The sequence below is a fragment of the Dipodomys merriami genome, unplaced genomic scaffold (genome assembly GCF_024711535.1).
Source record: "Dipodomys merriami isolate MVZ:Mamm:240054 unplaced genomic scaffold, mDipMer1.0.p SCAF_5, whole genome shotgun sequence".
NCBI lineage: Eukaryota > Metazoa > Chordata > Mammalia > Rodentia > Heteromyidae > Dipodomys > Dipodomys merriami.
Window position 1 is genome coordinate 74362361 of NW_027206068.1, and position 15470 is coordinate 74377830.

The 15470-nt window shown below is 48.6% G+C and overlaps 1 protein-coding gene and 1 pseudogene across 1 annotated transcript; both read right to left on the bottom strand.

Annotated features, from left to right (window-relative positions):
• Positions 1–467: 467 nt before the first annotated feature.
• On the bottom strand, positions 468–1216 carry LOC138810179 (chromobox protein homolog 3 pseudogene; annotated as a pseudogene).
• Positions 1217–5772: 4556 nt separating this feature from the next.
• On the bottom strand, positions 5773–14535 carry Znf786 (zinc finger protein 786). Its single transcript, XM_069997022.1, has 4 exons — positions 14407–14535; positions 10571–10697; positions 10216–10365; positions 5773–8978 (listed from the first exon to the last, which is right to left on the bottom strand). Exons 1-4 carry the CDS (start codon positions 14422–14424, stop codon positions 7348–7350), a joined length of 1926 nt encoding a protein of 641 aa, XP_069853123.1. The 5' UTR covers positions 14425–14535; the 3' UTR covers positions 5773–7347.
• Positions 14536–15470: the final 935 nt, after the last annotated feature.

A 15470-nucleotide genomic window follows, 5' to 3' on the forward strand; every position in this document is an offset into this window, starting at 1 on the left:
CCAACACCTCTAAACAAGCAAAATCTCCAAAACAAAAAACTACCTATGTATTTTGTTTACATGCACACACACACACACACACACACACACACACACACACACACACACAAATACAGGATGGTCCTTCAACATAGCAAAGACAAGCTGTTTTGATTAATGACCAAAAAAAAAATTTTGCCTAATATTAAAAAAAACACAACCTGGGGCTGGGATGTAGCTCAGTGGCAAAGCGCTTGCCTAGCAAGTGCAACGTCCTGGGTTCGATCCCCAGTACCAAAAAAGAAAAGACAAAAAAAAAACAAAAAAACAAAAAAAAAACACACAACCTGTTCCTGAATGCAGAGGAAATATACCATGGAATTAAATATTCTTTTCTGATAAAAGAAGCAACTACAGAAAGCCTTTATTATATTTGTTCAAAGTAACCAGTGCTATTGAGGAAAAAAACCCAAAAAACTCAACTCCCCCAATACTACTTTCAAAACCATTATCAAACTTGATTTTCTTTAGAATATAGTTATTGTTTCACACCATTAATTCAAAAACCAAGACTCAGATTTTATATATATGTATAAATATATGTAAAAAAACAATGCAAACAATTATTGAGCTTCATCTTCTGGACAAGAATGCCAAGTTAGTCTCTCTTCATAAAATGCAATTACAATCTGAGGACATTTCATATTCGCCTCTTTTGCCAGCACCAAGTCAGCTTCATCTGAATCTTTCCATTTCATGAGAAACTGCTATCTGTGGCACCAATTATTCGTTCAGGATCTAGACCCCTGGCAAAGACTCTTGGTTTGTCAGCAGTATCTCTTTTCTTCTTTGATTTGCTATCATCAGATTCACTGTCCGATAAAGATTTTCTTTTTGTACCATCCTTTTCTTTACCAGCTTTTTAAGAGTTAAGAAATGCTTCAATTAATTCTGGACAATCTAAATTTTCTTCAGGTTCCCAAGTATTATCAGCATCTGTAAATCCTTTCCACTTCAGGAAATATTCTACTTTCCCATTCACTACATGTCGGTCCAGTACTTTTTCCACAACAAATTCTTCAGGCTCTGCTTCTTCAACTTTTTTACTCTTTCCATTCTGTTTCTTTCCCATATTTTGCAATGTAGTTTTGTTAGAGGCCATTTTTAATTGTAGACTTGAAGAGCTATTATTCACCACCTCAGATGCCCTGGGTCGCGATCCTGCAGCAGCAGCAGCCCCTACAGTATTTCTGTGTGCTCCCCACAGAACAAGTGTGCTAACTGCTGTGCTCCACAAGGGCTCGTGTGTTGAAGGCTTGGCATGCAGCCTATGGCTGTGTTGGGAGGCGGTGGAAGCGTTAGGAGTGGACCCTTAGAAGTAGAGACATGGCTATGAGGAATATTGGAATTCTGGATCCTTTTCCCCTCCCCCTTTCCTTTCTGGTCACCATAAGATCAGCAGTTATTTCTGCCACACACTCGGACATGATGTCCCTGTAAGCGCAAACATAATAGGGCCACGGAGCCATGGAATGAACACTCTAAAACTGGGCCCAAACAAACCATTCTTCCTTTAAATTGATTTATCTCAGGCCATTGGTCAAAGTGACCAAAAGCAGATTAAGACACTGACCCTGACTCTAAATCCAATTTAAATATCTACTGCATATTTAAGGTGTTCATTGGATTTTCTGACATATCAAATCCATCTATTCAATGATTCCCTTCTGCTTTCAGTTCTTTTATTTGATTTTATGGTAAAGATGCTGTACAGAGGGGTTATAGTGACATGAGTAAGGTAATGAGTACATTTCTTGTTGAGCTCCCTCTCTGTTCTTTTTTTTTTTTTTGTCAGTCGTGGGGCTTGAACTCTGGGCCTGGGCGCTGTCCCTCAGCTCTTCAGCTCAAGTAGAGTGCTCTACCACTCTAGCTACAGGGCCACTTCTGGTTTTCTAGTGGTTTATTGGAGATATGAGTCTCACAGACTTTTCTGCCTGGGCTGGCTTTGAACCGTGATTCTCAGATCTCAGCCTCCTGAGTAAGCTAGGATTTCCCTCTCTGTTCTAAGCAGCAGTGTATCCTGGGTAATCCAATTAGATAGCTTACCTCTGTCATCTTTTCTTTTTTTTTTTTTTTTTTTGGTCGGTCGTGGGGCTTGAACTCTGGGCCTGGGCGCTGTCCCTCAGCTCTTCAGCTCAAGGCGAGCGCTCTACCACTTGAGCTACAGCGCCACTTCCGGTTTTCTGGTGGTTTTATTGGAGATAGGAGTCTCGCGGTCTCTCCTGCCCGGGCTAGCTTTGAACCGAGATCCTCAGATCTCAGCCTCCTGAGTAGCTAGGATTACAGGCGTGAGCCACCAGCGCCCGGCACCTCTGTCATCTTTTACTCCTCCTACATCTATTGACTCACCTTCTTTTGCTACCTCTAGCTCCTAAAATGTCCACAGTGCTGAGGAAGTAGCTCAGTGTATAAAATTATGCTTAGTTCAAGCCCAGTACTGGAAAAAAACAGTCTCTTGAATCTGCCTCTCCTTTCTTCTACCTGGTACTGTGTTTATTCGTTTCGCTTATCTTTACCTCCCCAAATCACTTTGTGTTACTTTTTATTAGTCAGACCTTTTGTCCTAGGGGGTGGAGGTATGGTTCAAGTAGTAGAGCATCAGTCCTGAGTTCTAATCCAAAAAGACCTTCAACATTTTTTTTGGGGGGGGGGAGTCCGGTCGTGGGGCCTGAACTCTGGGCCTGGGCGCTGTCACTCAGCTCTTCAGCTCAAGGCTAGTGCTCTACCACTTGAGCCACAGCGCCACTTTTGGCTTTTTTCTTTTTGCTTATGTGGTGCTGAGGAATCGAACCCAGGGCCTCAGGCATGCAAGGCAAGCGCTCTACCACTGAGCCACCTTCCCAGCCCAATCTTCAACATCTTTTGTGAGTTCATTTTATTTTTTTGCATTCCTGGGAAAGGCAGTGAATTAATTTCCATGTCCTTTTGGGCAACATGGCTGTAGTTTCTATTAAGTATCAGGAAGCTGAGTTGCTTTCACTCCGGGGAGGAGGGTCTTCCAAAGGGTTGAAACTAAAATAAGAGCTGCCACCACTGGAATTTTCTAAAGATCTGTACCTAAAATGATGACCCCAATTAGATTCCCTTTCTCACCCCGGATGCCCTCGTTTCTTCCTCCTCCTGGCATACGTGACCCAGCAGGGAAGCCCAGGCTAGCCCTGGGCTGCAGGCCGAATTGGGACCATTGCCCCAACAGGCCTCCTGGGAAGGAGGACACCGCTCGGGCTCTGCGCGCACAGCGCCGCCTGCTGGGGGAAGGAATTAAAGGCTCCGGAACAAGACCCCATCTACCCTTCCCAAGCTGCAAGGTGGAGAGCTGAAGTCTCTTCCTGCTGTAGAAGCTCGGATCTGAAATGAGTCAGTATGCAAGCTAGGGAACTGTCTCGGTTTTTCGGTTTTTGCTGTTGGCCACGGCCTCTCTTCCATTGTCATCGGACAGCCCATCCATCCCCTGGGCATTTTGAGGAAATCGGACAGGACTGACAACACGTCCTCGTCCTTCAGTGCGTGATCAGAGGTGGTACTAGCTGTAGGAAGATGTTTAGTCTCCAGATTGTACTGGTCCAAGTTCATGGCTCACATCCAAGTGAACCTGGACAGAGGACAGTGACCACCAAGCGGTCTGTGTTGGTCCTGGTCTTGATCCCTGTCCCCTCTAAGAATAATTTCCCTGTCCTTTAGCCCTTGTCTCCACACCATGATTGTGTTTCTCCGACAAACTTATCACAGACTTATTCTGAATGTTCGTTCCAGGGGCATTCCTCCTGCTGTCTTGTTTTCTACTACCTTGGATGTCAGGATTATTATTATTGTTGTTGTTGTTGTTGTTTTGTCCGTCATGGAGTCTGAACTCTGGGCCTGGGCGCTGTCCCTGAGCTCTTCAGCTCAAGGCTTGTTCTCTACAGCACCACTTCCAGCTTTTCCTGCTTATGAGGTGTTGAGGAATGGAGCCCAGGGCCTCATGCATGCAAGGCAAGCACTCTACCACTAAGCCACCTTCCCAGCCCAGGATTTTTTTTTTCGGTCGTGAGGCTTGAACTCTGGGCCTGGGCGCTGTCCCTCAGCTCTTTAGCTCAAGGCAAGTGCTTGAGCCACAGTACCACTTCCGGTTTTCTAGTGGTTTATTGGAGATAAGAGTCTGGGGGGGCTTGGGAAGGTGGCTCAAGTGGTAGAGCGGTAGCCTTGAGCTGAAGAGCTGAGGGACAGCACCCAGGCCCAGAGTTCAAGCCCCACGACCGGACCCAAAAAAATAAAAGTCTCAGGGACTTTCCTGCCCAGGCTGACTTTGAACTGTGATCCTCAGATCTCAGCCTCCTTAGTAGCTTGGATTACAGGCATGAGCCACCGGCACCCAGCATATTCTGACAGTTCTAAGAAGATATTTGTTGCAAACATCTTGTTAAAGTAGTCCATTAGCAAAGACTGGAAGGAATGGATCTTACCTTGAAAGATTTCCTAAGATCATTGCCACGTTTTGGCATCCTACATCCAATCAACTGCATGATTTATAAATAAATGTTATTAGCTCTACTCCGGGAACTCACCTCTTCTCACTACTTTCTCCAAAGGCATGTGTGTAATTAAGAGTCCCCAAACAGATCTAATGGAAGATATGAGCTTCTTGATATCAGACAGTAAGCTAATATTGCAAACAACTGACTAATCTCAGCAAAAAGCTAGGCTGGGCCAGGTACCAGTAATCCTAGCTACTCAGGAGGCTGAGATTTGAGGATCAACGTTCAAAGCCAGCAGCAGCTAAGTCTGTGAGACTGTAATCTCCAGTAAACCACTCGGAAGTGTCGCTGTGGCTCAATCGGTAGAGCGCTCGCCTTGAGCTGAAGAAGAGTGCAGGGACAGAGTTCAAGCCCCACCACCGACAAAAAAAAAAAAAAGCCAGGCTGGAGGAACAGTTTAAGTGGTAGACTGTCAACTCTACCACTTAAAAATCGACTAGAGTAAAAACTGGGTATGGTGCTGCATGCATGTCTGTTATCCCAGCACTAGGAAGTCTGAGCCAGGAGGATTGGAAGTTCAAAGCCAATCTGGATTACATTTATTTGAGACTCCCTCCCATCTAAAAAAATTTAAAGGAGAACATACCAATAGATTATAAAACTAGAATCTTACGTAAGTGTCCATGTAATTATTTTCCTGTAATTAAAAATTTGGAGTTAACATTCCAAAGAAAATCACCTATAAAACATTGTTTTAGAGTAATTTCTATTACAGTCTACTCACAATCTAATTTCTGTCATCCCTCAGAATTGCAGATCAGCCCCTGAAAAGGCAGAAATTCTTGGACTGGAGTATGACTCTGTCCCTGCAGTACACACAATGGTGCTCACATGACCTTCATTTAATTAAACGGGACAGTCCTCACCTGTTTCCTAGATTGATATGAATTGCTGTAAACTTGCTTTGAAACTCCTTAAATGATTGTTGTCTAGAATATTTCCTGACTAATCTTTGTTATTATGTCATATTCCAGCGTTTGGTTGGCCACTGAAATATTCACCAAATTTCTTATCTCCTGACCCAACCTTCATTTATATATTGGTTCGATATATGTCAGAACCTCAGTTTTGTTTTGCTTTTCATCTTCAACTAAGATTGGCCAAATTTTGCTGTAATAACCAATATTCTCTTAGGGAAGCTTTGTGTAATCATTACAGGACCCGTAGATACACTTCAGCATTCATATAAACAAAGGTTCAGAGAATTCAGTTTATTGCTCTCAGTTTCAAAGTACACAAACCAAAACCAAATCCAATAGTATCAGGCCAAATAACAAAATTCACAAGACTTAGTTCACAGGTCAGGGTCACACTGTTTTTTTAAAATCTATATTTGTATTTTTTTGTCAGTCATGAGACTTGAACTCTGGGCCTGGACACTGTCCCTCAGCTCTTCAGCTCAAGGCTAGCGCTCTACCACTTGAGCCACAGCACCACTTCTGGTTTTCTGGTGATTTTTATTGGAGATAAGAGTCTCATAGACTTTCCTGCCAAAGCTGGCTCTGAACCGAATTCCTCAGATCTCAGCCTCCTGAGTAGCTAGGATTACAGGTTTGAGCCCTTGGCGCTGGGCTGGGGTCATACTCTGGCATTTAGGGGCCATCCACTTCCTTTCAGATTTGAGAATGGTACTGGAGATTTTTTTTTTTTTTTTTTTTTTTTTTGGGTCCGGTTGTGGCGCCTGAACTCTGGGCCTGGGCGCTGTCCCTCAGCTCTTCAGCTCAAGGCTAGTGCTCTACCACTTGAGCTACAGCGCCACTTCCGGCTTTTTTTTTTTTTTTGCTTATGTGGTGCTGAGGAATCGAACCCAGGGCCTCATGCATGCAAGGCAAGCACTCTACCACTGAGCCACCTTCCCAGCCCTGGAGATTTTTTTTAATAAGATTTTTTTATTGTGAAAATACTGTACAGAGAGGTTACAGTTACATGAGCAAGGTAATGAGTACATTTCTTATCAAGCATTGTTGCCTCCTCATTTGTTTTTCCCCCAGCATCACTTCCCTCCCATCTCCACAACTACACTCTCCCCACCCCCGCTTTTTTTTTTCTTGAGGCCAAATCACTTCAATAAGGCTTGGAGTTGGGAACAGGGTCCTGGTGGCTCACACCTGTAATCCTAGCTACTCAGGAGACTGAGCTCTGAGGACTGCAGTTCAAAGCCAACCTGGACAGGAAAGCCCACGAGTCTCTTATCTCCAACTAACCACCAAAAGCCAGAAGTGGGGTTCTGGTTCAAGTGGTAGAGCTCCAGCCTTGAGTGAAAAAGCTAAGGGATAACACCCAGGTGCCCAGGACTGGCCCTGAAACAAAAACAAAAACAACTTGGGGGTTGGGGTGGGTAAGGAAGTGGATGAAAAGACATTGAGGACAATGAGGTCTCGTCTTTGACAGGGCAGTGTCTTCCTCACCTTGTGGTTTTGGAAGCCCTTGTATCTTAACTCACCCTGGAATGTTGGAACTAGCTTTGCATTTCTGTGAAGAATCATCACCTCAGATGGCAGGTAGAACCAACATCTCGCCTCTCCTCTCTTTGTCGGTTGTGGGGCCTGAAGGCTAGCGCTCTACCACTTGAGCCACAGCACCACTTCCTGCTTTTTCTGCTTATGTGGTGCTGAGGAATCGAACCCAGGCCCTCATGCATGTGAGGCAAGCACGCAAGCACTCTACCACTGAGCCACCTCCCCAGCCCCTTTGACTCATAGCTGAGAAACATAGCCAGTGATGCTTCCTAAGAGCACAGGCCTGCGTGAAGTAGGCCCGCTGCTCGGGCGCTAGGACTGCGGAAGCTCGGGCCTCAGCTCCAGTCGGCTTCGATCATGGCGAACAGCTGGCTCCGCCTCTTCTGGACGTCGGGCTCCCGCGGGGCGCGGCAGGGCTTGGCGTGCACTCGGACGTGCGCCGCCAGCTTGGACTTGTAGAGGAAGCCCTTGCCGCAGTCGCCGCAGGCGAAGGGCCGCTCGGGCCGGTGGATGCGCTGGTGGCGGAGCAGGTGGCCCCTCTCCCGGAAGTCCTTGCCGCACTCGGGGCAGCGGAAGGGCCGCTGCCCGGTGTGTAGGCCGCGGTGGCTGAGCAGCTGCGCGCGCAGGCGGAAGGCCTTGCCGCACTCGGGGCACGGGAAGGGCTTCTCGCCGGTGTGGGTCCGCACGTGCTCCACCAGCTTGGAGCGCTTGGCGAAGCCCTTGCCGCACTGGCAGGGGAAGGGCATCTGGGCGCCGTGCAGCAGCTGGTGCGCCTTCAGGTCGGCCTTGACGCGGTAGCTCTTGCCGCAGTCGGGGCAGCGGAAGGGCCGCTCCCCGGTGTGCAGCCGCTGGTGGCTGCGCAGCTGCCCCCGCAGGCGGAAGCGCCGCCCGCACTGCGGGCAGGGGAAGGGCCGCTCGCCGCTGTGCAGGCGCAGGTGCTCGGCGAGCTTGGACGGCCGCGTGAAGCCCTTGCCGCACTGCGCGCACGGGAAGGGCCTGGGCGCGCTGTGGGTGCGCTGGTGCGCCCGCAGCACGCCCCGGAGGCGGAAGCTCTTGCCGCAGTCCGGGCAGCGGAAGGGCCGCTCCCCGCTGTGCAGGCGCAGGTGCTCGCGCAGCTTGCAGGGGTGGGAGAAGGCGCGGCCGCACTCGCCGCAGGGGAGCGGCCTGGGGTGGCCGTGCCCGGGCAGCGATGCCCGCAGCAGGCTGCGCAGGCCCGAGCGCGCCTGGCCCTGGGCGCGCGCCTGGCCCTGGGCGCCTTGGAAGGGCGGCTCGTCCGCAGGGGCCCGCGCGCCACGGGGCCTGCCCCGGGTCTCGCCACGCTCACTGCACGAAACCGGCCGCCCCCCTCGTCCTCGCCAGGAGGTGGGCGCCTTGGCCCAGTGCGGGCTGTCCTTGGGGGTCATGGGATCGAGGGGCTCCCGGGAGGGCTCCGGGCCCTCGCGTGGGACGGGGTGGCAGGAGAGGGGCTGCTCTGGATGGGAGCACACGTTGCATTTGGGGCCCGGGGCTGGACTCTTCCTGGCCAGGCGTCTCAGCAGATACCGCTTCCCCTGGGAGCTTCTCCCACACGCAGGACACGGGAGCGGCCTCGGGGCCCCGGCCACGTCCCATGGCCGCTGGGCTTCTGCAGGGCCCGTGGCTTTCCTCCCAGCCCTAACAGGCGGCTCCTTGGCGTGGCCCACGTGGTGCCTCACTAAGTGGTTTTTCTTGCCAAAGTTCTCCCCACGGACAAGACGAGGGCGTGGGACACTTGGCCAGGACGGGGCTTCCTGCGGGCCAGGGAGACCTGCAGCTCTGTGCTTTGGAATTTCTTCTTCGTGGGCAGACATGCTAGAGCCATGGGCCACCGCAGCCAGAGCCAGTGTGTCAAGTCTCTGTGGGGTCATGAGGCCCGACTCTGGCCTGAAGGAAATGTCTTCCCTCTCTCCTAAGAAGGGTCCAGAGGATTCGTGGTCCTGAAAAGGATCTAATTGAAAATGGCATTTAGTCTCCTGATTCTACAGCTTGCTGGCTTCTTGAAATCAAAAGCAAACAAGTTAGTCTTCCAGTCTGTGACCTGATTAAAAGTCATCACACAGATTTACTCCATCTTACATACAGACATACCTGCTGCCCCAAGGTACTGTCAGCAGTAAGTTTCTAACACAGCCCTCACAAATCCCACAGCTTAATGTCATCTGTGTATTTTTTTTTTTTTTGGTCCGGTAGTGGGGCCTGAACTCTGAGCCGGGGCGCTGTCCCTCAGCTCTTCAGTTCAAGGCTAGCTCTACCACTTGAGCCACAGCACCACTTCCGGCTTTTTTCTTTTTTCTTATGTGGTGCTGAGGAATCGAACCCACGGCCTCAGGCATGCAAGGCAAGCGCTCTACCACTGAGCCACCTTCCCAGCCCCATCTGTGTATTTTTTTGACCCTGAGACCAGGCAGCAAGAACTGGATCTATTCCTAGAATCCAGGGAGAGGGGAGCCATTTGGTCACAAAGATAAGAATGAGTATCTTTTGTTCTCTATCATCTACTGTCAAAAAAACACTGCCATTAGCAAGCTCTACTGTGTGTCAGGCCCACTTTAACATTGCATTAAGCCTGCAATGTAGGTACTTTCATTAGCTTCATTTTATAGATCGCAATGTGAAATATGGAGAGGTTTAATCACCTGCCCAAGGATATTCAGAAAAAACAAGATCAGACCCTAGTTCCAGATCCCACACTCCTAAGCACTATGCGTTATTCCCTTTCTCTAGAACATATGAGACATCTAGTCTCAGGTCAGCCAAACAGGAAGACAAGATTATAGAAAGAAATGTTATCTTAATATCAGAACCTTGGTTTCTTTTTGTGGTGGTGGTTGATTGTGAGGTTTGAACTCAGAGCTTGGGTGCTGTCCCAAGACAAGATTATAGAAAGAAATGTTATCTTAACATCAGGACCTTGGTTTCTTTTTGTGGTGGTTATTGATTGTGAGGCTTGAACTCGGCTTGGGCACTGTCCCTAAGTTTTTTTGCACAAGGCTATTGCTCTACCACTTTAAGCCACAGGTCCACTTCCAATTTTTGAGTGGTTAATTGGAGATGAGTCTCTCGGGGACTTTTCTGCCTGGTCTAGCTTCAAATCTTGATCCTCAGTTCTCAGCCTCCTAAGTAGCTAGGCTTTCAGGTATGAGCCACTGGTGCCCAGCATAGGACCCTGGTTTCTTAATACTCACCCAACAGCTTTTTCTCTGTCACTGAATCAAAATGCGCCTCAGCAGAGGAATGCATTATGCTGTCTAGTTTCTGTGTTTCTTCCCAGCTCTTGAAGGGCTCTCTCCCATGTTCAATCCAGAGTATTAGCTCTGGTTTAGAAAGATCACCATCTGCACAGAGAAGTCAGACAGGGAAGCTTAGCTTAGCATTATATTTAAATACATTAAGTGGTTCAAAATGTTCACAGGAATATTAGCCAAAGAATATGGGTAAAAAGTCCTTGTGAGTTAATATTTTTGGGAAATCTAACTACCAGACGCCAGACATCTCAGAGGATCCAGTTCCATGACTTAGCTGAAGTGGAAGGGTTCTTACCTAGAGAGACTAGAGTCTCATAATTGGTTTTCATGACATGCTTGTAGAGCATCTTCTGCCAAGTCTGCAGATGTTGCCATTCCTGCTCTGAGAAATAAATGGCAACGTCCTCAAAAGTCAGCGGTAACTGCAATACCAGACAGAATACAGACAGTCATGATCGCAGCAATGACTCCATCTCCCTCTCAGCAATTTATTTTTCTTTAAGGTTTTGCCAAGGATTTTATTTATTTGTGTTAGTGAAATGCGCTCTCCCTTCCTATAGCTTAGTCCACCCCTTCCCCTCTCCACAGCTTAGCATGTTCCCTTCCTAGGCAACACTAAGCCCATTTGTAAAGGCAGTAAATAATCAACCTCCCACCCCTTTACCTTGGGATGGCTCTTCTCTGGGGCAGCCACCACCATAGAAGGCAGCAAGAGCCCCTTAGAGTGACCTTCAGGTCTGGGCAGGTGCAGGGCCCCTTATCTACTATTTGGGCAGCATCCATAAATCCTAGTCCGCCATGATGAAGCCCTTGGCCCTCACATTCATACCAGGGTCTCCACCTCCAAGCCCATTCTAGCCCCTCCTAGACCTCCTAGGTTACATAGGTCACCCCAGATGATAGCGGGTGCTTCTTCTCACTTCTCCCTTGTGAGAAGGAGTCTTGCCGGCCCCTTTCCTGGCAATCAACCTTTCTTTGTTCTCTGTACCTGGATGTCTGCATGGCTGTCTGGCAAAGTCCAAGTAATCAATTCTATCTATCTATCTATCTATCTATCTATCTATCTATCTATCTATCTATCTATCTATCTATCTATCTATCTATGTTGGTGATGGGGCTTGAACCCTAGGCCTGGTGCTGTCTCTGAGCGTTTGCACTCAAGGCTAACATTCCACCATGTGGAGCCACTTCCAGTTTTCTGGTGGTTAATTGGAGATAAGGCTGTCACAGACTTTCCTGCCTGAGCTGGCCTTGAACTGAAATCCTCAGATCTCAGCCTCCTGAGTAGCTAGGATTACAGGTGTGAGCCAGCAGCACCTCTATGAATTTATTTAGTATAAAAGGATGAAGTAGGGAGAAATGGGAGAGAAACCTTTCCTGCTTCCTCAGCTCTTCAGCTCAAGGTGAGCACTCTACCACTTGAGCCACAGCACCACTTCTGGTTTTCTGAGTGGTTTATTGGAGATAAGAGTCTCTCGGCCTTTCCTGCTCCAGCTGGCTTTGCACCACGAGCCTCAGATCTCAGCCTCCTGAGTAGCTAGGATGACAGGCCTGAGCCACCATGCCTGGCCAAGTCTTCCTTCTTATGAATTTAAATGGTTTGTGTAGAAGACAATGGTTTAGTTTTCAGCAGCCTTCCTCCCGCCCCCTCCCCAGTACTAGAGCTTAAACTCTGTGCATTGAGTTCTTTCTTGGCTTCACTGCTCACAGCTGACACTCTTAAAGATGAGAGCACATCACTGTAACTTCAGTTACTTAGAATGTCATGCTTTTTGCTGGTTACTTTGAAAATAGGAGACTCTCAATCTTTTTTGCTTAACTGGCTTCAAAATGGAGTCCGGATCTCAGCCTTCTGAGTAGCTAGGATTACAGTGCCCAACAAGAAAAAAAAAAAATGTATGCTAATCTTGGGATTTGAACCCAGGGTCTGGCACCGAGCTTTATTTTTGCTCAAGGCTAATACTCTACCACTTGAGCTACAGCTCCACTTCTGACTTTTTTAGTGCTTAAATGGAAATAAGAAGTCATGGACTTTCCTGCCTGGGCTGGCTTCAATCCACCATCTTCAGATCTCAGCCCCCTGAGGACTCAAGTGTGAGCCACTGCACCCAGCTAAGAAAAATATTTTTATTAATAGTTTTTTCATCCACACAAATGACAAATCTCCCATTTATTTAAAATTCTCTCTGTAAAGGTGCTACATACTTTTAGCACATTTAACCCTAGAAGTTGTGGGCTTTGTTGGGTGATATAGGATAGTTTAAAATTAATGAGCTCAACTCATTTAATAATCAGCAAACATGTTCAATACAAAAGTGAGAAAAACAGGGCTGGGAAGGTGGCTCAGTGGTAGAGCGCTTGCCTTGCATGCATGAGGCCCTGGGTTCAATTCCTCAGCACCACATAAGCAAAAAGAAAAAAGCCAGAAGTGGTGCTGTGGCTCAAGTGGTAGAGCGCTAGCCTTGAGCTGAAGAACTGAGGGACAGCGGCCAGGCCCAGAGTTCAGGCCCCACAACTGGACCAAACAAAAAAAAAAAACAAAAAAAAAAGTGAGAAAAACATAATAAAAATTAGCCAAACAGCTCACATGCCCTACAATGGATGAGACCAAGAAAATATGATATGTATAAATATATATATGTATATATGTACATATATGTATATATGTATAAATATATGTATATACAATGGAATTTTACTAATCCATCAGGAAAAATGATTTTCTGTTATGATTTTCAGGGAAATGGGTGGCTCTGAGAAACATTATATTAAGTGAAGTATGGCTCAGAGAGCAATGTATGTTATCTCTCATATGTGGATGTTAGATTTAAATTAAAAACATATATAAAACTATACAGGGTCATATGTATATATGCACAAACAAACTGAGGAGATTCCAATGGTATAACTACTTTGGACAGCAAAATAAGCAGTTTAACAAGATGAGTACCAAGAAGCTAAAGCAAGGTTTGGGTTTTTTTTTTTTTGGGTGTGTGTGGGGGGGTGAATGGAGAAGGGAAGATAGGTGAATGTAGTCATTATATTCAGTGTACATCTGTGAAAATATAACTAGGTAACTTGAGCCAATGGTTGGGTGGGGAAAGAGGAGGGAGGATGAAAGGGGTGACACTGATTAAGATGCTTTGTTGAATTGAAATCCCTTTGTACAACTATTTAAAGACAATTTTAAGCCAGGTACTGGTGGCTCACACCTGTAATCCTAGCTACCCTGGAGGCTGAGATATTGAGGATTTCAGTTCAAAGTTGGGGGAAAGGAAAGGCCACCAGTAACCACCAAAAAGCCAGAAGTGGAGTGGTGGCTCACTTGGTAGAACACCAGCCTTGAGCCAAAAAACTCAAGGGCAGTGCCCAGGCCCTGAGTTCAAACCCCAGGATTAGCATTTGTAAAAAGAAAGGATTTTTTTTTTGGGGGGGGAGTTCTGGGGCTTGAATGCGGGTCTGGGCACTGCCCCTGAGCTGCTTTTGCTCAAGGCTGGTGCTCTACCACTTTGAGCCACAGCACCACTTTGGGCTTTTTCTGCTTAGGTGGCGCTGAGGAATCGAACCCAGGGCTTCATGCATACAGGGCAAGCACTCTACCACTGAACCACCTTCCCAGCCCTAAAACGACAATCTTAAAATAAGTAAATAAATGCTAAAGGACTTTTAAAAAAATCAGCCACTCGATTCCAACCAAACTCCAAATAACCCAACACCACATTTACTATCTCTGCAAGGCTCTCATTCATTCAGGACCGCCAACACACCATTACAAGCTCGCCAAGCTTCATCTTTAGACAGTGGTTCTGAGTCCAGCGGCTAAGCGGTGACGCTGCGGCTGACCTCTGACCTCCGGTTCTGAGTCCAGGGGGAAAGCTGTGACCCTGCAGCTGACCTCTGACCTCGCGTCGGTCCCTTGACCTGCTCTCGGCGCCCGCCAGGTGCCGCTCGCCCTTCCAGCGGCTCTCTGCTTGGTTTCGGGTTTTGGCCACGGTGGCCACCGGCTCCTTCCAGGGTCGGACCCCGCACCCCAAACCTAATTGGGCCTGGGGCCCGGCCCCACCCCGTGGGACCTGGGACGCCGCATCCCGAGGACCCCGAAACCCGGGATCCCCACTGACAGCCCCTTACCGGAGCCAGCTCGGCCATGGCCCGCTGTCCGGTGCACTGCCCGGGCTGGGCGCTGGCTCCGGCAACGCCCACCGTCCTGACGGCACCGTGCCAAGTCCGGCTCCGCCGCGACCCCCAGGTCCAGCCCGGCGGCCCCCGGCCCGGCGCGCGGCGCGGGGCATGCTGGGAGGCGGCCGCTGCGCCGCAGCGCCCCCTGCCGGCGGGAGGAGCGGGCGCCGCCCGGGTCCACCCTTCGGGGAGCGCCCAGGGGACACAGCCCAGAGACTGTTCATAGAATCCAAGAGCCAAAGTGGAGGCCGGACCGGGACACACCACCCAGGGTCAGATTGATCCTCCCCCGGCAGCCCTGAGCTGAGGACGGGCGCATGGGTCCATCATGCAGGATTCCTAGGAATGGAGACCAGCACTGCCAGGAGGTGCCAGGAAGGGGTGTCCCCTCTCAGAACGAGGACAAAGAGGTGCACCTGCCAGAAAGCAAGCCTTCTTCCAGCCAGGCTGTGTGCTGCAGGTTGAGGGAACTTCCAGGACTTGGCACAGGCCCAGCTCCCTCCCTTGACTATAGAATTCTTGGAACCAAGAGGAGCTGTCCTCTAGGCCTGGGGCCGTTATGAACAGGAGGATAGAGATGCCAAGGGATGAGGGCAGGGCACCCACAGCATCCTGGGGGAAAAGAGGTGGAGAATGAGAGGGAAAGTCGGGAGGGAGATGGAGACACACGAGTTAGGGGCTAGGCAGACATCAAAAAGAGAGAAGTAAGTTTAATGGAGAAGCCGACCCAGAAGAATGGTGTGTTCAAAGCCAGCCTGGGCTTCATGGTGTAACCCTGTCTCTAACAACAGAAGAGCCCAGTACTGATGGCCTATAATCCTAGCTTTTCAGGAAGCAGATTTCAGGATCAAGGTTCCAACCAGCTAGAGCCAACAAATAGGAGAGACTAATTTCCAATTAGCCACCAAAAAGCTGGAAGTGGAGGTGTGGTTCAAGTGGTAGAGCACTAGTTCTGAGAGAAAAAAAAAAAGTAAGAGCTTGAAGGCCCAAGTCCAAACCCCAGTTTCAGCACCACT